General features: G+C 31.1%; 1 protein-coding gene across 1 annotated transcript; it reads left to right on the plus strand.

Moving 5' to 3' along the window:
- Positions 1-371: 371 nt before the first annotated feature.
- On the plus strand, positions 372-20482 carry LOC132713281 (G-protein coupled receptor GRL101-like). The gene is made up of 16 exons (XM_060695795.1): positions 372-489; positions 1588-1719; positions 2526-2645; positions 3528-3645; positions 5728-5796; positions 6405-6476; positions 7029-7100; positions 7681-7752; positions 8354-8425; positions 9178-9249; positions 10051-10122; positions 10322-10393; positions 11604-11802; positions 14441-15097; positions 15920-16088; positions 16684-20482. The coding sequence occupies exons 1-16, from the start codon at positions 372-374 to the stop codon at positions 16827-16829; spliced, it is 2232 nt and encodes a 743-aa protein (XP_060551778.1). The 3' UTR covers positions 16830-20482.
- Positions 20483-20485: the final 3 nt, after the last annotated feature.

Raw genomic sequence — 20485 nt, forward strand, 5'->3', positions numbered from 1 at the left:
TTCATGCATTTAGGCTAATCTAATTATTATCAAATTTGTACAGTTATGAAAGCTATGAATTTGTTAACTAGTAACTATAATATCCGTGAATTTGATTTTACTCTAAAAGTTCAATGTCAGCTGTTTGATTCATTTGTAAATCTATATTAAGTTATGCAGCAGAAGTGTTGGGTAATTCAAAAGCTTAAGAAATTGAACGAGTGCAGTTAAAGTTTTGTAAAAGACTACTTAATGTTTAAATGTCAGTAAGTCATGTTTCTGTTTATTGGGAGGTAGGGCGCTATCCGCTTTATATAAATAGTTTTGTTAAGATATTCAAGTTCTGGCTTAAAGTTTAAAATTCCAATAATTGTATCATTAAAAACGTATATATGGAGCTGTTAAATGATGCTATTCATGGTAAAAAGATCTGGGCATTTAAATTAAAGGTTTCATTAAAAAACTATGGATATGGATATCTTTGGGAAATACGGGACAGTATTACTGACGGTAAAAGTTTGATTCCATGTTTTAAACAATGATTGATTGACTGTTTCCTTCAGGAATGGAGAAGTGATATTGATGGCAAACCTATATTATTGGTATATAAATACATGTTAAAGAGAATTTTGATTATGAACCTTATTTAACCTTGTTGAACAAATCACAGAGACTCTTCATAACAAGAATGAGAACGTTTTTGCACTGTTTACGTATAGAAACCGGACGTTATGGAAATAATAGAATAGACAGGGAATATAGACTATATGTCAAATATGTGAAAATGGCGAGATAGAGGACGAATATCACTTTATGCGTCAATGTGCGAGATACAGAGTCATAAAAAAACGATATATAAGTGAATATTGCACACTTCGACCAAGTTTGCTTAAGCTTATTGAACTGCTTAGATCTGTGAATCATAAGACAATGACAAATTTGGTGATGTTTATCAAATGTGCTCTTAAAATTCGAGAAAATATGCTACGACAAAATGATATTTGGTGTGGGCGAACATGTACTTAAATTGATTAAACAAGCGAAGAATTTCTGAATCAGTTTCTTACCTTTTTGCCAGAGTGAATTGATTGCGATAAAGAATGAAAGCAGCTGGGGAGCATGAATATCGTATGCTTCGTGCAATGATAAATTGCGCCATTTTTCACGAAAGACAACCAATTGGAGCGGATGACAAACGCTCCATGTTGTATGATCTGTAAAAGGAATTAATTACTTTCTATTCTATAGATTTGTATAAGTCGCATTTAGTTCTAACATAAATGTTTCGACACTTGTTCACAATGGCACGACTGCGTTGTCTTGATTTGATATAAGAAAGCTGTGAAGAAAAGTTGTTTTGTTTATTGTTTTTTTTGTGGTTTTTTTTTAAATATTTGTTAGAAAAATCTTGTCAGTTACTAAAAACAATGTAAAAGATATTTGTTTTTATTAAGAATACATATTTCGTGAAATACGTGATGTAAGATAGTTGAGAAGAAAATCATTATTTTGTTTTTGTAATATTTTGTTACTAGAATCAACTTTTCACTGACTAAATGACTAGCTTTTTAATTTATTTATTTATTTTTATTTATTTATTTATTGTAGTGAGACGCAAATGTGAGAAAGGTGAATTTAAATGTTCCAATGGTCAATGTATAGATTCGAAATATGTTTGTTACAATGGTAAAAGCATAGGAAGAAATGGTTGTGTCGATGGCTCGCATCTCCTGCATTGTCGTGAGTATCTATAAATTAACCCTTACCATACAAAATATCATAAATGAATTTGTCCATCTTTCATTAATTTATGGAAATTTACAAAATATGTACTGACTGAATAGAGAACCGTGCAAACCACAATTAGATGGCTGATTAATGTCTGCGTTGATTAAATTGGAAGAATTTGTTGCCGAGAGAAGGCTTAGGGTTAAAGACCCTAAATTTGTTAAATTTGGTTAAATTTGGCTCCCCCCCTCCCCACACCCCCCCCCCCCCAAAAAAAAAAAACTATTATTTTGGTTCTTTTTTAGAAAAGGGCAAACATCGTTTTATTTTTTATGTTTATGTTTTAATAATTGTTTAAGAGAATGAAACGAGACTAACGAAGTTTCGAATGTTATATAATGTATAATAAACAAAAAGCAAAATGTAAGCAAAGTAGTGTTTTGACATTTATACAAAATCACTATTGATATTCCTGTAGCCAAAAAAGCTAAATCTGATTCAGGTAATTGACCAATGAGTAACTTTTTTTGGAATTAAGAAACGACACCAAAACAAATTAAAAGCTATTGCGTAATGCTAAAAAAATGTCTAGACTTTCAGTATGATTGCAAATACAGATCTGTCTGTTCAAGTATCTTATTTATATACATTTGCATCAATTAAACATAGCAAGATGTAAAATTGTCCTTTCTGACGAGGTGTCAGTTTGTTGCGATTATAATAATGTACTCAACAATTAAGTAATGTTTTATGTTTTAAAAGGAACTTTTGGCCATGACCTTACATAACAACGAAGTCATGTTCTATCATTATTTCAGATAACCATTCGTGTTCCACGGGCCAGTATAAATGTCCACGATCATATTGTATTGACGAAACAGAAAAGTGTGACGGACGAATAGATTGTAAGATGACTTACGCTGATGAATTTGACTGTGGTTTGTATTTTAATTTCCAGCTGTTATTTTTTGTTGTTGTTGCTGTTGTTGAATGTTATAATGTCTTTGAGGTTGTGTTGGCTTGTTGAAACTGAAGTCCTACGGCCATATAGCTTTATTCCATCTTTACTGGTAGAGAATTGCCTTAAGTAGAAACACTGAACGTTCGTAGACCAGTCAGATTGTAATTCAATAAAAACAACATTGCATCTTGGAAATTGAACCTACAGTGCTTTTGGACAGGTGAATTGACAGATGATCAATGACCTTAGAAACTCGGTCATGGATACTTCTTTTTATGTATTCATACATGATTACCTATCAGGGTAGATATCATGATAGAATTAATATTTTTGAGCTGCAATATTTGGCAATAATCTCTCTTACAAATGAAAAAAGTGTTCAGTGTCATTTCTAAAGTAGACATTTGCCAGATGTCAAATACACCTTTGAGATTGTAAAGCATTTCTATTTATCTTGAGTTGACAAAGGTAAATTCTGCACTAGATGACGATGTCACCGACCGTTTGGACTTGCGGATAGCACCGCTTGCTAAATTACGTTTTTAGTAATGTAATTTATGTTATTATCTTACATTTCAGAACATATAAAACTGGTTCTTTTATCATGTTAAACAATACTCATCTTACTTTAACAAAACTGCTCCTGGTTGCAGTTGAGAACTAGGTTGTGTCTGTTAACATCCTTGTTTACAGAACATATAAATCTGGTTTTTAACTAAATACTGCTCCCGATTCAGGTTTGGAATTTGGCTTCTTTCCAATCGCAACTTGTCGTCCTTTTCGTCAGTCTTTGTATTATAGCCGAGGATGTTCCGGATGTAGTTTTCCTATATTTATTATTTCGTATATATTTTCATAGGTTTCAAATGCCCTTATCCGGATATGAAATGTGATTGTCTTGACATAGATATGGACTGTGAAAATAGAAATCTAACTCGCCTACCACAAGACCTTAGTAAAGAGGATTTAACAAAATAGTAAGTGCAAATACGTCAATTATACACGTCATAGTGTTACGTAATAATGCTAAGCATTTGCTTTGTGAATTGGTAACAACTGTTTTGTACGAAAGACCGGTGGTGACATTTCACGTTCACGAATTCATGATTTCAAGATTTTAATATTTCTTTATTTTTAGAGTCAAATATTTTATTTTTAAATCGTGAATTCATGAATTGGCGATTTCATAATTTCACAATTTCTCTTAAAAAATTTGAATATTAAATAAAATAATGAAATCGTGAAATAATGAAATCGTGAATTCATAAATTCACGATTTTATTTTTAAATTGAAATCGTAAATTCATGAATTCACGATTTCATTATTTTACGATTTCACTTTGAAAATGAGATCTTGAATTCGTGAATTCACAAATTCATTATTTCATTATTTCCTTTATTCAGGTTTTCAAGAGAAATCGTACGCGGTTTTAGTATTTCATTTATTCAGGTTCTTTTTAAGAGAAATCGTCAAATTTTGCATTCACGAATTCACAATTTCATAATTTAATATTTCACTCTAAAAGAAAAGAAATATTAAAATCTTGAAATCATGAATTCGTGAACGTCAAATGTCACCACCGGTCTTTCGTAGTTTTCCTCTTGGTGTCAAAGTGTATAATTTTTCACCATCGTGATAATGTGTTTCAAAGCAATTGAGGCTCTGTAATTTAACAATTAATGTTGCAAAAAATAATCAACATTTGCATTTGTTAAATAACGGCAGAGTAATATGGTCATATATAACTATTTTGCTTGATGTTAAATTAGAAATTATTGCAAATGTGTTTCACCATACCCCCTGTGTAGCAATTTTCAAGATAATAATCGTGTCGTGTGTCAACTGATATCAATATGTTTAACATTTAGACCCCTGTAAATGTAGTATTGTAGTGTATTTGTGGGTACTTGTTATATTAGAATCAATAAATAACTTTGATTTATCATGTTAATGGAATATATGCTTAAGTCCACATTTATTTGAATATTAACCTTTCTGTATTATGTGCATGTGGGCCATCGCAATCTTTTTCTTTTGTTGTTGTTGTTGCTGCTGTTGAAAGGTTTTGTTTTGTTGGGGTTTTCTTGTTTTCTTGTCGTTTTTTATTGCTTTTTTTATTATTTTTGTTGGGTGTGTATTGCACATCTAGATCAGTAGAAATGCACATACATTTTTTAACGATGGTCAATTTTGAGTAATAGTTATTTTGTTATATAGAACGAACTTTGAACTTCTTACTCTCTTGCAATTTGTTTGTCTTTTGTGAGTCAAACGGTAACTTTCTTTTCTAAATTGGCTTTTAAGAAGCATCGATCGATGCTATCTGAATATTCAACAGCGGTAGATCATTACTTTTTTCTTCGTTATTGCTTTTACAACAGTCTGTTTAGTTAAGATTAACACATTTGAGCTTCAAAATCGCATTTTAAATTGCATTTTCTGAATAAGTAATTTAGCTTGAATTCTAATGTAAGGCAATTTAAATACCTTGAAGAAATGAAATAGAAAAATTGAGATAATAACAAAGACCTAGAATTTATTGTGATAATGTATTCGACTTACCTATCTGTTTGATACAGAAAAAATGTATTGAGCGTGTTAAGGATATGATACCTCAACATTCTTTCTAGTAATAAAACTTAAAAAGCCCATGATGCCCTAAAAATCTTCTTTTTTTTTTTTCTTTTTTTTTTGTATTCTTCTATAGTTTAAAATCAGTAACTTATTTGCCAATTACTTGAAATGGCTTCTTCTACTGTTGTTTTGGGAGTAAGTGAATGTAAAGTGATTTAATATTTGTATGGAAGTCAAAATACTACTACTTCGTTTACAATTTGCTCCTCTTATGACATTTATTTTACATTCACTGCTATTTTGTTAAGTAACAAGCAGCTTTCATACTCTAAAATCATTTTTAAATGTTATAAAGCTTATTTTTGACCTTTCTAAAATAAGTTCCTATTTTTTTCATTTGTAAGGCATAATGTGTCTTTAAAACCTGCATGAAACAAAAAAATAAAATAAAATACATGCTGATATATTCAATTTTTTTTTCCAGTAAATTGGGCGGTAACAGAATACGGATAACGCAGACAATGTTTGCAAACCTCAGCAAAATTGTTTTATTGTAAGTTAGTTTCTTAACTCAATATTTAACACGAAAGGATGCAAAAAAGAAAAAGAAATCATATCTTTATATCATAAAGTTCCATAATTCTAAAAACAAGAAATATTATTTTAAAAAGATACTCGGTCGAAGGAAACCTAGTTAATTTGCATATGTTATAACCAACGACCACATTAATTTAGAATAGCCAATGAGATTCCCAGATTTCAGTTTGTAATTTTATAATGGCCAATGAAAATTCTTCTTATATTCAGTTCTTCCCTGTAAATTACAGGAAGTCCAACTGATTTTAGACGGCCTATGCCGGATAAATCGAACCGATATGTTACTAGTTTCCTACGGAAACGTTTTCTTTAACATCATTTTCGGTGCAGGAGTGTAATAAATCCATCGCAGAATATGATTAGATTTTATTTAACTCGTGGAACAAACTTGGAAATAAACCAACACTCCTTCAATACCCTCTATATATTACATCATGGATATTGGCACGGCAAGACTGGAAAATCTAGTTTCTAATGTTTAAATAAAAAAATTTAAAAGGCACAATATATAGAATGTCATTACACTACGCCTTTCAGTGTTTAATATCTTTTCTTTATTTTCAGGGATATGAATTATAATGGAATAAGAATAATTCCAGACGGATCATTCAAAAGTTTGTGGAGGCTCTTTACATTGTATGTATATTTTGTTTCCTTCTTTATTTTCTAAGAATGGATAGATAATGGTTATATAAAGAAAAACCCAACAGTGCACATACATACCTATCTTACATGATGCATTTTCATATATTTTGTGAGTTGATTTTGATAGAACACATGGTTGTATTTAACGTTATTCACCTAGCTTTATTATTGTTTGATGATAATGATGATGATGATGATAATGATGATGGTTGTGGTGATGATGATAATGATGATGATGGTGATGATGATTTTGTTGTTGATGATGATGATGATTATTATTATAATGAAGATGATGCTGATGATGATGATGATGATGATGATATTATATACACATTTATATTGTTTTAATTTTATAAATGTGTAAGAAAAACATATCTATCCCGCACAGCCTTTACTAGTTAAAAATAGAAATCCTTGACTTTAAAATTCAAAGCCGGGTAAAACCATCACACAAGCTCTGCAAATAAAGGGTAGTTAACATTGATTCATTTATCCTTCATTTATGTTACTATATATTATAAAAATATTTGTATCTATTTTTAGGAATTTGGAAAATAATCTGATAGAAAATATAAGCAACGGAACTTTCAAAGGGCTGACAAATCTTAGGACACTGTAAGTTTTAGCAAGAGTTATCTTTCTTTGGTTTTAATATTAAACAATTGTAAATATCAACTTGTATAACTTTTTATGTTACATAACTTTGGGAATATATATTTACATATTTACATATAAACATTAGTAAAATCAAACTTGACATATTTATGTATTTTGAGCATAGGCACTTTGGTCTTTGGGGTGTTTTTTTTTTTTGGGGGGGGGGGGTTTGTTTGTTTGGGTTTTTTTTGGGTTTTTTTGATCGACTACCCGTTGTGACCGACTACCCACCGTGATTTTTATAAACTTTTATCAAAAACACAGACACTTATTAAATCTATAAAAACAAATCTACCGACAAAAGTCTTTTTAAAAAATTAGATACACAGTAGATATATCTTTTTTTTTTAAAAAGACGCTTTGTTGGTAGATTTTTTTTATTTGATAACTGTGTGTGCTATAGATAAAAGTTCATAAAAATCACGACGGTTGTCGGTTACAATGGGTAGACCATCAAAACATATGCCAATGATTTCAAGCACTACTTTGATGTCTTTTTCAGATGCTTTTCCTAATTGATGCCTTCTTTATCTTATAGGTACTTAAGCGGAAACAAAATACGGGAGATTACCCCACTAGGCTTTATCGGGTTGTCAAATCTTCATCACTTGTGAGTATTGCGTAGATATGGGAGCATTGATCTAGTAAAGTTGATTATTTGAGCGTTATAGGATGATCAGAAAAATATATTTTCTCTTCTGACAACGAAGGATTATTGCAAAATGATAAGCCTCCTACTTTTAATTCTTCTGGTAAATCTATGCCCATAATGCAGCAAAAAAAAACAGGTTGATTTGCCAATGAATGTGAATTTCTAAATTACAAGAATTGTGAATTGTGTAAATCACAAGTTTCAATTGTTTTTAACTAGTCTCAGTATTGCGTAAATGTGGTTGTAATCAAAACGACCTAGTGCCAACCGTCTTAACAGTTTTTCACATTACTTTTAAATTAATGTTTAAAAGTGGATCATAGTTACCTGCAAAACGTTAGGAATCGGGCCTTAATCCCATCGAAAATTTGTCGCTATTATAAGACATAGCACAGTTATTATTAATAATAACAATTTTCAAACATGCATAGATTTCATAAAGAAATACCTTGACGCGTTCAAATTTGCTTCAATATTTCCTTAGATATATTTGAAATTTCTGAATACCTCTCTGATAAATTAAGATCTCTGTAACATATTTACATGTATTTATTTTCAGAAATTTAAGTTACCAAGCTTTAGAGAAGCTCTCTCTAAACACATTTACGGGTTTGAGAAATGTCAGGACGCTGTAAGTAATCCGAAATGATGATTATTTAAAGGAGATCTTCTGATGTCGAAATAGCGTAAAACATAAAAATATTGAATTCTTACGTAGATCAAGCGAATCACTAAAAATGAATAAATCTCCAAAGGAATTAATAAGAAATATGCTCAGAAAAAAATTAAAAATGGCTCTTTGTGTGATCATTTGTTCATTCCAAGTGAAAAACGTTGCAACGCTTTCCATATTTGGATCACTTTGCACGTACAAATGATGATTCTGGAAAAATGGGGTGATGAAATGGTCTGCAAATTTGCTCACAAGTTTTTGGTCAATGCGTACATTAAATGATACGTGAATCTAGGAATTATAATACCAGTTTATTTATTTTTCATTTTTAAAAATATTAGTGAAGTCCCTTTAAAATAAATTTTACGTTAATGTTAAATGACTTCATTATATCACATGTGAATTGCATTTGCCAGTACGTATTATAGCGAAATATAACACAATATGACACAAAACGCCTTTGACGCAGAGTTTAATTTTGTTTACTATAATATTGGTAAGGCTTAAAAAATTCTCAAAATAAGAACATATATCTATATATACGTTTTATTCTTCTATTTCTTATTTTGACTCAATTGTTCCTGTAAATTCTTTGACGAAATCGTCATCAGCATTATTATTAACTGCTCAGCATTACATGAAAGTACAAATTTGATTTTCAAAGGCTTTATTTCATGAGAACCTTAATTAATTTATCATTTTTTCTGCAGGAATTTGTCTCACAATTTCATATTACAAGTGGATGAGGGAGCCTTTAATGGTCTTGAAAATCTTAAATTCTTGTAAGTATTTGATATTTAGATGTACATGTAACCTGTCGGTTTCGAAATTATCATTTTAAAAGGTTTATTCATTTGTGTAATACTTGTTTGGAAATTATATTGCAATTGTAACAAATATTTTGGGTATCAGTATAGATTGATTATCAATTGTTTTTTTATTATACCTCACTTAACCTTTTTACTATACAGCCTAATGTGATGTTACATGGTGTTGTTTCGATCTATAATATTTTACAAAACTTTCCAGGGGCGAGTAATCTGTATAGACTAAAGAAAAAGTAATGTTATAGTTCTCTCCCCTGGCTTCAATCTATGAGTTCCGCCTCGTGTTATTTGCTAATATGAGAGATAAGTGTTATTTGTAGAATAATATTTGCTCTTAGTGCTTATTGTTAGAAAGGGCGTTCGTGTATGGGTGGTTAAGGTCGTTGTCTTCAAACCACTTGCCCTCTCACCGCTGTAGGTTCGAACCACGCAAGAGTCGTCGGATTCTACATGTGAGATAACTCGTCGGTGGTTAAACTCGAGTGCCTGTTTGGGCCTAAATAATGTACAGACGGGTACCTGAGGTCTTTATCTACCAGTAAAGGTGGAAAGTCGCCATATGACCAATACTGTGTTGGTGGGGCCAAAAATGCATGTATATATAATTGCACGTGTCAAGCGATCTTAACGTGCTTAAACATTCTGTCATTTATCCGTCTCGTGAAAATATATTTACTTTATCCCGTTATCCTTCATTACAAAATAATGCATATACTTGAATATTTTTAACTTATTTGTATTTTTTTCTTATTTCAGAGACTTGTCCTTTAACGAAATCACTACGTTACAGACCCATGTGTTCAACGGGTTAAAACTTCTAACATTTCTGTAAGTCAATATTAATATATCAGAATATTATCAATTCGTCAGATCAGTCAACTAGTACATGTATGAATAAAGAATGCGCGCATTTTCCTTTAGTTATAAAAACGTATACCCCATGTTTGATATCTCAATATTTCGTATCTTAGAACTCATCTCTCACAATTATAATGATAGAACTTCATGATTTCACCGTGTATTTCAGGGATGTATCTAACAACAGGATTGAGATACTAGAGGACAACGTGTTCAATGGTTTACAAACTCTAGAACATCTGTACGTACTTTTTTTCATTTTATTTGTAAACAGATCTGAGCTAAGATTGTTGAACTCGTTAGAGTTACAGTTTTGTTAAAGAACATTTAGACATTGCACCTCTCGGTTCCGTACAAAAACACTTTTTTAAATTGTTGTCATTTTATTAGTGATTTTCGAACATACGACCACACGACATTTTTAATTAATCCTATATTCTTCTGAGGTTGTTATGTCTGATGCTAAATACTAGCTAAATACTTTCAAGCTAATTATGTATTGCATTAAAAACCTACCATTATAGACCAATTCACTTAAAAGGGCATTACAAAAGAGCGTTTTTAAAAAAAAACTTCCTAACCTTCTCACTCAATCTGTAAAAAAACATATATAATATATTTTACTATGTAAATTTAAAAGATTACGAATAAATATTGTTTAAACTAAAGTGCAGCCTAGTAAATTTCACCATACCTTTTCTCACGCGAAATTTGTTATGCGTCACGCTAAATTCCATATATCTCACGCGAAATTCGTTATGTCTCATGCGAAATTCGTTATGTCTAACGCAAAATTCGTTATGTCTCACGCAAAATTCGTTATGTCTCACGCAAAATTCGCTATGTCTCACTCGAAATTTGTTATGCGTCACGCTAAATTCGCTATGTCTTACACAAAATTCGTTATGTCTCACGCAAAATTCGCTATATCTCACTCGAAATTTGTTATACGTCACGCTAAATTCCCTATGTCTCACGCAAAATTCGTTATGTCTCACTCGAAATTTGTTATGCGTCACGCTAAATTCGCTATGTCTTACACAAAATTCGTTATGTCTCACGCAAAATTCGCTATATCTCACTCGAAATTTGTTATACGTCACGCTAAATTCCCTATGTCTCACGCAAAATTCGTTATGTCTCACTCGAAATTTGTTATGCGTCACGCTAATAATGTCTCACGCAAAATTCGTTATGTCTCACTCGGAATTTGTTCTGCGTCACGCTATATTCGTTATGTCTCACGCAAAATTCGTTATGTCCCATGCAAAATTCGTTATATCTCACTCGAAATCTGTTATGCGTCACGCTTAATTCGTTATGTCTCACGCAAAATTCGTTATGTTTCACGCAAAATTCGTTATGTCTCACGCAAAATATGTCTCACGCAAAATTCGTTATTTGTCACGCGAAATTCTTCATGTCTCACGCGAAATTCGTTCTGTTTTCAGATACACAGATGAGTTTAGATTTTGCTGTGCTGCCCAGATTACTGGTGAATGTTTACCAAAACCTGACGAATTCTCATCCTGTACAGATCTTATGTCTAACTTTGTTCTGCGAGTCAGCATATGGATTCTTGGCCTGGTCGCTTTCTGGGGGAATATTGTGGTCGTTGTATGGAGAACACGTGACCTGAGAAACGGAAAGGTGATTTCATATATGAATTCATATATGAATTTGTGTTATAATATTGAAACATATTTTTTTTTGTCTGAATCTTTCTTTTTAAACAAAAATCGTCCTAGCAGATTCATCGGCTATGTCCTTTATTAAATATTATTAATATAATGATCTCGGGTTTTTTGGTTTCCTTTTTTTATGATACATATTTGGATGAATTATTTCGACCACTATATTTACAGTATTTATTACAGACAACTTTTTGCGAAAGGGTGGCTTATTTTGTGTGTTATCTGTGTGTTATTTTGTAACGATTCTTTAGCTGATATGAACCGTTTAATATTGTGATACTTTGTTCTACTAATAAAGGGAAGTAATACAATCATTTCTATTATTTATCTGTTCCTTAAGTTACTTCCCTTGACAAATTGGACGGATAATATTTTCCTTATATATCAGCATATCTCTTTAACGCGTTTTTTTTAAATTATTTTTTTATTTATGATAATATAAACTTTTCATAAATATTTGCAAAACGAGAACATCATTTTTGTTTTATTTCCTGAACTTTCGAACCAACGTATTTTCCAAGACTATAATTTTCATTTGAGTAAATACACTCATATATCAGATGGTATCCATAGCAACCATATATTATTTTTATTTCTGGCGCTTTTTTTATTGATATGGTGTTGTTTTAATAATAATTATATATTTTTTCTGGTTATCTAAGCATCTATGCAAATGGACTTTTTTTCAGATTTTTTTATTTTCTAAAAAACCATGTAGGCAAATTGTGTTTCATAACAAGGTCTTATGGCAATTTTTTTTTATTACATGACATGGCATGACTGGAAATAATATTTCGAGATAAATGTTCAATTTGATGTAGGGTTGGACCAATAACTTATGTGCAAAGTTTCAGATCATTTGCCCTTTCCGTTTCTTTTCCAGAATAGTAATACTAATTGTGAAAAATGACCATTAATTTTAAAGCGTTCAACCATTTTCACTCAAATTGTGTTAAGAGTAGCATAAAATACGAGTCCTAAAGTCAACTCACTGATTTCCTTCTAAAAATAAATTCGGAAACTGTCGAATTTTACCGAACTTGTACGAACTCTTGAAAGATCGAACATTTCAAGCATGATGCATATACATATGATAGAATTGCTTAATTGACAAGAGGTTCATGACTTTTATCTAAAAGCAGTGTGTATTTAGAGTTAGGAACAGATGTCGAAAAGCTTTTATTCATTTTGTTGTACATCCGTCTTCAATGTTAATGTATAATATTTATATAGTTTATTTACTATATACGAATAGCTGATCCATTAATATATCAACATTAACAAGAAAAAGATCGCGTCATATCATGAAATCTCGTAATTTATTTTGGAATGTCCTTGTTTTATGTATAGAGGATATTGAATGAGTTTAAGTTCAATACTGAATTTATTGCACGAGTTGAATAAAATTATATTATGCGAGCCTCTGGCGAGCATATTATTATTTTATTCAACGAGTGCAATAAATTCAGTTATGAACTTACACGAATTTAATATTCTATTTATCACATACCCAAAATAAATACCGTTTAAAGTGAAATAAGAGTCAGTTTTCATTGACGCGCCTACAGTATAACGCTTACATTTAGCGCGTCTTAACACTATGTTTGTATAACACTAATGACGTCACGTCAAAATATATGCACGGCCGTGAAATACCATATTTACGGAGTCGCAAAATCGGCACGGGTGTGACATAAATCTATTTATCGGGTACCATTTAAGTGGAAATATTCTATTACGAATTTCTCAAACTTGATTATTTGCACTGTGTGTAACTTATTTTTTTAATTGATTTTAAAACCCCTTTAACTTCAAATGCACTGTTCCAAACTAAAAAATGGAAAATCCATTTCAAAAATTCATCTGGTCAAAATTTTTCATTTGCGACACCTTAAAAAACGTTACTCCACGGTTGTGTTAAGTACACTGATTTTATGTTTTGCTTTTACATGACGAACTATTTCATATTCAGTGCTATTTTCGTCTGCTGATAAGCATCTTATATATTGTAAGTCCATTATAACAACATTTCATAAAATTTATTTACCCTTTGTAGAATATTTCTCGGGCTTGATATGTATAATTGATAAATATATTGACTATATACTTGTAGATGAAATAACTTCTATATGTCTCTGGTGGTATATTGATGAAATAAAATGCGTATTTTTATTTCCTGTATTTTCATTTTCGTACAGTTTGTTAAAGGAACCCCACTGAGGTCACAAAGCCTAAAAATGAAAATTTCAATTTTTTACAAAGATCAAGTGAAGCATTTACAATGAAATATTCTGAGATGGATAATAAAGAAATATACTAAATATTTAATTGAAAAAAAAAATTATTGTGTGATTTTTAGCCCAATTTCAGTCAAAAGCGTTGCAACGTTTATCATTTTTACGTCTATTCGCACAATAAAATTGAATATACTGGAAAACGGGGTGAGAATGATCTGAAAATTTGCACACAAGTTATTGGTTCAAACCTACATCAAATGGTACACAAATCTCAGAAAAATATTTCCAGTCTCGTAATGCCAGAAACCTCATCGGAGTCCCTTTAATGATTATATTTTTGGTTTGGTATACTTTCAGGTGCACTCATTCCTTATTACAAACCTCGCCATTGGTGATTTCCTCATGGGTGTTTACATGATGATTATTGCAATTGTTGACTTCTATTATCGCGGAAACTACATACTTCACGACCGATTTTGGCGGGAAAGTGAATTGTGCAAATTCGCGGGCTTTATATCGACATTCTCGAGCGAGTTGTCGGTCCTTACACTGACTGTGATCACGCTGGACAGACTTGTTTGTATAATATTTCCCCTGCACTTTAGACGACTAAAACTTAGAGACGCATCCTACGTCATGTGTTTTGTATGGGCTCTCGTCTTGGCGATTTCCGCTGTTCCGTTGACTGGAATTGATTATTTTGGAAATTTCTACGGACGTTCGGGGGTGTGTCTAGCGTTCCATATCACAAGCTCCAAACCAAAGGGCTGGGAGTACTCAGTGGCGGTGTTTCTTGTTTTGAACTTTATATCATTTTTAGTGATATTTTTCTCCTATCTACGTATGTTTTTCGTTGCTAAACAGACTCGAAGCGCTGTCAGAAAAATACAAGATAAAAATGATAGTGCTATGGCACGCAGGATGACCATCATTGTCGCAACCGACTTCTTTTGTTGGGTTCCAATCATTCTTTTAGGTTTTGCATCGCTTGGAGGAGCGGAAATTCCAATAGAGGTAGGAACATAATTTTCTCCTTTTTGTAATTAAATTGTGTAAAATAAAATATGAGACGAGAGCTGTATTATTTAATTTCAAAAATGATAAAATTATGCAAGAATGATACTCTATAAGTGAATGCCAGCTTGATAAAACCAACCGTAACGTCATTTTACAAATGACGTCAAAAGACGTCAACGTTATCATTGATATTAAGTTTGTTGTTTTCTCAAACCGGCAGTCATAATATTCATTTCAAGATAACTCACTTTGAGCAATAATTTCAAAACAAATGTTTCTTTAGTTACTAGTAATGGTATTAATATTTACTACAGATGTAGCAGAAGTTTTCTGGCGCTGTTTGGCTTAATGCAGGGTTTTTATTATTTAAATATTTTTTTCTATCTATATTACCAATGTCACATCTCATGGCATCTTTTGATTTTTCCATCTGTATATTCTGAATCTTGAACAGGCTGAAATTTCTGTTTATCATTCATTTATACATTTACTTATAGACACCTGTAGAGCGTATTGTTTTATTTTGAATTTTATGATATTATTTTAATAGTATGCTTATACTGTTTAAAAACCTTTATTAAAAATATGATTACATATTGACATAATATTACGGATTGACCAGTAATCTTAGGACGGTTTTTCATATACATTATTATGTAAGGTTATCAATATTGAAGTTTGACGAGCGGCTTACCTATATGAAAAAATATAGGTAATATATAATTAATATATATTATTATGTATTGAAATGTACATTTTTGTATAAATTAAACGAATTTAGTAAATATATAAAAATGATAACTAAATGGTTCATTTCAGGTGTTTGCTTGGGTAGCTGTGTTCGTCCTCCCTTTGAACTCGGCTGTGAACCCCGTGCTTTACACAATATCAACACCGCCATTCTTACGTCACTTCCGGAAAAGAGCCAATATCTTCAGGAAGTCGTTCAAATTATCATCAAAAATTGAAACAAAACATAGCTTTCTAGGTTTGTTATAATTTTAGACATTGGCTTATTATTGTCTGTAACATATTAATATTTCGGACTTATCCCTTAAGTAAAGAAGAGAAACTAGTTTCCTGATGTACATGTATCCCATTTCTTAGTTGCGATAATTGTTAAATTGTTTCTTTTATGTAATATGTTTATGTAAATAAGTTAATAATAATGTATAGTAGTCGATTGTGTTGGAAGATATCAGCTTATTGAAACATTCTCAAATCAGTTCCTCGAACCAACCAGTACTAACCTTTGAGCGTAAAGTGTCTTGCTAACGCAAAGGGTTTGAACCAACGCGGCCAGCAATCCTTAGATTACTAATCCGATGCATTTACCACTCGGCCACGCCGCCACTTTATGTAGCCATATATAGTATGTGAATATCGGGCACATGGGTCTATGACCTTCTGGTGCTTGAATCTTGTGATTTCATTTTATTTATCTTACAGCTTAAAACTGAACACTCTTTATATATTTTCAAGCAATTACTTATATTACAGTTTTGTATTAATTAATTGCAATATTTACACTTACACCTTCATACATTTATTTGATCGATTATTGTGTTATGTCTCTATTCCAGAAGACCGCTCTTCACATGTTTTGGACCGGAAGCCGAAATATCGCCATCTTGAATTGATGCGCATGCGCAGTATGAATAACTGTTACACTCCATGTCAAAGTCATTCGACGACCCATTCACATTCACATTCGGATCATTTATTATAAAATTGAACATTTTATTTTCTTATTAGTTTCGTTATTGTCTTCTGTGTATGTTTGCAGGATACGTTAAATTTAATTTTTTAGAAGTGATTGAAATTAAAAATAATGAGTGCCTGCGCGTGTGCGTGCGTGCGCGTGCGTATTTGAAAGGAAGTGAATAAGGATGTAGAATAATTATGTAAAAGAGGAAATTTTTATTGCATTTCTCCTATTTATAATTGTTTCTTTTCATTGTGGGCGGGGATGTTGTTGGTGTTTTTGTTTTTCTGTTAAAGCTATCAAAGCTATTTTTTGTAAATACATATTTAATTATCATCTTTGAGATGCTGGGTTCAGTGCACACGTCACATTTGTGCCACCGTATAATACCCAGACTGTATTTTATTTTATTCTATTTTTTGTGAATAAATCACAACTTTTTTGGGGTGGGGGCAGTATTTTTATATTCAAAGTTATTTTGTTATTTATAGTTTTACTGTTGGGTCACTCAATTTTTATAGACTATACTGCCCAAAGATATTTGGCGGGTAGTTTCTCTTTGTGGTCTTCAACAAACTTTACATAAATGACTCATTTTTGTACAATATTCATTGTGATGTAAGAGGCGATGAATTCTAATCCAGTTACCTCTCTGGCGTGGGATCGATCCCCGGGATATGCTTTGGTAGTTAAGCGCGGAGGAAGGTAGTCTAGTACTGGTGTAACTCTCCAGGAACGATGGTTAGGAAACTACCTGCCTATATGACTGAAATACTGTTGGGAAAAGGCGTAAAATGATACAAAAAACATTGTGATGTTCCAAGATATCATTGGACATGGTTCCACGTGATTTTAGAATGAATGATCATATATTTTTTAGTACTTATGTAATCTAATCCATAAAAGAGAAAGATTTGTTTTTAAAGGGACACAACTGAAGTTTATTGTTATGACGGGACTGAGATTAATATTCCATTTGATGTAGGTCTAGATCAATATCTTGTGTGCAAAATGTCAATCGTTCACTCCGTTTTTCCGGAATAATTATTCTAGTTAAGAATAAAATTGAACCAACATTAAAAAACACTTTTACTCAAATCGGACAGAAAATAGCATTAAAATACGTTTTTTTAATTATTTCTGAGTATATTTGTTTTTAATCTTTAGCATATCTGTCTGTTTTAAATTCACCAGCATATATATGTAACAAAATCAGATTTCATGGGGATAGGTTAAATTATAGTGGAGTTCCTTTAATAAGGAAACAGTCTAAGAGTTTTATGATTACAAAAATGAACGCTTGATTTGCCAACTTTACTTTTTGTAACATTATTTTGACGTCGGTAAATAAGGAAGTTTATCCTGATTTCACTCGTACATTTTCTTCAAACACGCTTCCGATAGAAAAGATAAATTATAAACTTCACAAAAAATATAATGAACAGCATAAAGCCTAAAACATAAAATTTTGAAATTCTTACATAGATCAACTGCGAGCACTTGAAATGGAATATATGCTAAGGATGAAACTAAGAATTTAATTGAAAATCAACTTTTGTGTCTTAAATTATGTTTTGTCCAATATAATTGCTGTATTTTGAAATTCTTTGTACATCGTTATTTTTTTTGCAAATCGCCTAATTATAGAATAATCAGTCTGTTACATAATTGTTTATAAGAAAAATAATTTCAAACAATGTGCCGTTTATTGACCAATGTTATTTTGTAAATGCTTACTAAACTTTACTTAAGGCGATACTTACATCATTAAACGATTTTTGTTTTGGGCCACTGTGCTCATTAGAAATAATAATTCTTTAAAAAAAAAGCGAATTCGCGAGTTAGCGAATTATTGGTAATTTTGCACACTAGATATTCGTCTTGACCTTAGTTTGTGGTCAATTTTGCCATAAAAATAATCATTAAAGAAAAACTGAGTGAGCGAATGATCTGAAATTTTGAACACAAGTTACCAGTCTAGACCTACATCAAACATAATATTAATCTCGAAAAATCATTTCCAGTCCAGTTATGTAAAACAAAAATCTCAGTGGAGTCCCTTTAATCAAATTATACAAATGTCTTAAAAAAATTTCAAATCAAGACATGTCAAAACATCTCAGTGACGTTTTTAAATGATTTACATGCTGAACAAAAATTACTGAATGACTGTGATGCTTCTGTAATGCTTCTGTAATGCTTCTGTAATGCTTCTGTAATTAGGTGTTCGACAAGAAAACATGTGAAGTTGTGCAATAAAATAATATGTCCGTGTGTTGATTGATGACGCCAATATAAATAATATGTAGATAGTTATGAATGTTAAATTTATTCCTGTTATCTCTTTTCCCGTGCCATTTTTTTAAAAATGTAATCATAATAATATAATGTTAATAATGTAATATAAATCTTGTTAATTAATTAAAATACGTGTCAAAGGTGATATTTGTTAAGAATAAGACTACATGTATTGTTAATTAAATATTGTAAATTTAGTATTTGGGTTTAAGTATTAATTCTTTTCTCAATACATTTAATTAAATTATGTATTTACTTTTTTAACTAAGTGAAACTATTAAAACTATCGAAAGGTCATATTTCTCAACTATGTTTCTTTTTTGGGTGTGTGTGGGGGAGAGAGTAACTTTATATTTTACCCGTTTTTTAATTGATTTCCAGTTTTGTTCTGATAATCGTTTTCCAGTTACATTTTTATAATCAGTGTCAATATTGGTCATATTCTACAATTCCTTACTATCGGGGATGGTTTCAAGTGTTGTTCTAATAATCGTTTTCTTTAAAAACTTAAGTCTTCATTTCATATATTACGTTTTTCCCCTTTTACACATCAAACACCTCGCAGTTCATTTTGTAAACAGGGTGGCGTTTGCACGTGCAGCACGAGAAATAGATGACGCAGTTTTATGATTTGCGCATTTCGTGTTTATCGTGCACATGTCTTTTCTTCTACATACATTGAGAAGTAAATATAAAAAGGAATGATACAATATGACCAATATTGACACTGATTATAAAATGTAAGTTTATGTTTATGTAATATATAGAGGATATTGAATGAGTGCAGCTTCTATACAGTTTTATTGAACGAGTTGAATAAAATTATGTTATGCGAGCCTCTGGTTTACGTTGGGATTTTTCCAACAGAAAATAAAGATGACGGCGGCTTTAATCAAATGGTGAGTAGTAAATATTTTTGAGAAATTTGAATGGGGTATGACACTGGCAAATTAATAGATGCACCATACTAATGATTTTTCTTTTTCGTTTTTTCTTCTTCTTTTCCTATAAAATTAATGATAAACTAGCAATTTAGTGTTTTCAGGTTTATTCAAAATGCAGTTTTCCATTTCGATCACGTTGAAAACGAAATCACGTTTCAAGAAATAACTTATATTTTCACGGGAGTAAATTCTAATAACATGGTGATTTGTAGTGTTTAGGTTATTATTTCTGTTTTGAAGGGCAAAATATGTTATGAATAAAATTCTTGTACAGATATGTTTTACTGTTTCATAGAAATATATAAACGTTTACAGTTTGATTAATTTTTTGTTAATTGAATTGACATTTAAATTTGTTAAATTATTATGATATGTACATATATCTGTGGTTCATGAAAGAGTGACATTGTTTAAATAAAAGTGTATAAAGTGGTACCT

This window comes from Ruditapes philippinarum, unplaced genomic scaffold, assembly GCF_026571515.1.
Source record: "Ruditapes philippinarum isolate M1 unplaced genomic scaffold, ASM2657151v2 ctg4006_1_1_1_1, whole genome shotgun sequence".
NCBI lineage: Eukaryota > Metazoa > Mollusca > Bivalvia > Venerida > Veneridae > Ruditapes > Ruditapes philippinarum.